This window comes from Eimeria mitis, genomic scaffold (assembly GCF_000499745.2).
Source record: "Eimeria mitis Houghton genomic scaffold, Emh_scaff2159, whole genome shotgun sequence".
Classification (NCBI taxonomy): domain Eukaryota; phylum Apicomplexa; class Conoidasida; order Eucoccidiorida; family Eimeriidae; genus Eimeria; species Eimeria mitis.
Window position 1 is genome coordinate 4592 of NW_013570484.1, and position 1135 is coordinate 5726.

The 1135-nt window shown below is 52.7% G+C and overlaps 1 protein-coding gene across 1 annotated transcript in view; it reads right to left on the reverse strand.

Moving 5' to 3' along the window:
- Positions 1-250: 250 nt before the first annotated feature.
- The window catches only part of EMH_0049530 (SAG family member), a gene marked incomplete at both ends in the record, with an annotated part of 2004 nt that continues 1119 nt past the window's right edge, over positions 251-1135 (reverse strand). Inside the window, 2 exons of the mRNA XM_013496540.1 lie at positions 251-362; positions 533-1133. Coding sequence (XP_013351994.1) covers positions 251-362; positions 533-1133 — 713 coding nt within the window. The remainder of the gene's footprint in view (positions 363-532; positions 1134-1135) is intronic.

Here is a 1135-nt window from a genome sequence, read left to right on the forward strand (position 1 = left end):
CCAGAGACGTCAAAAGCGCGTTACAAAAGCAAAACCATCTCACGCTTCGGCATGAACATCGGACAAAGCCAAACTCTGAAGCCCTCTGCAACTAATAAAGAGCGTTATGAAGACATGTAGAACAAAGAAACCGGCCTAACATTGCCGAGAAAGAAGCATGTTCATGCATGGCAAAGGAAAGACAAATGATCAATGCTAAAACGGCAGGGGCGGGATAGCGACGCACACAACAAGCAAAAAAGAACGTGAATTAGACGGCACTAAGCAGCACCTTGAAGACACAAGGGGCGCAGGCGGACAACGAATGAAAATGCGCCGACAGGAGGAACACAACAACACGCAGATGGAACCACAGTTGCTGACTAATACATGGAAGGCCACAAAACAAAAGAAAACACGCTCAATACAGCTCGGACGTGACTGAAGCAGACGAAGGGAGTGCACAGAGCAGATGAAACAATGAAGACAAACACCACTAGAGGAGGCGATACAGCCAATAGGAAGCCAAGGCAGTATATTTTCAACAACGTACGTGAAGGGTTTTTGTCCATCTACAAGAGCCGCAGGGTTGGTGAGGCAAACGAGGCCGGTAACCGTTTCTGAGGTAGTGGAGAGGCGCCGAACGGATGGTCCAGTCCTCTGAGGGTCTCCAGAGTCTCCTTCACGGGAAACAGGGTAGAATATGGGAGCGGCTGCTGACGCCCGACCCTCGAAACCTCTGCTCGCTGAAACCCCAGCTCTTCGCTCGGCACTGAAAAAACTACCTCCGTTATCTCCGCTACTTCCGCTACTTCCGCTATCTCCGCCAGCTCCGCTACCTCCGTTACCTCCAGTACCTCCGCCACCTCCGCTACCTGCGCTACCTCCGGTACCTCCGCCAGATCCGCCTGCATCGTTCGAGGAGGAGCTGCTTGTAGTAGCACTGGTAGTGGTGGGGGCGGATGTGGTGGTCGCAGTCGAGATAGGGCAAGTGATGTAGGCGCAGTCAAGTGTGGCGCCCTCCTTCGGGTTGTACAGGGCCACAAGTGACATGTTCTGGCTATCGGCATATACGTCATTTTTATCCTCGTATTCGGGCGGGAGTTCGCCAAAGTTTACGTGGGCTTTTTTCCAATAGGAGACGGCTGCAGAGCAG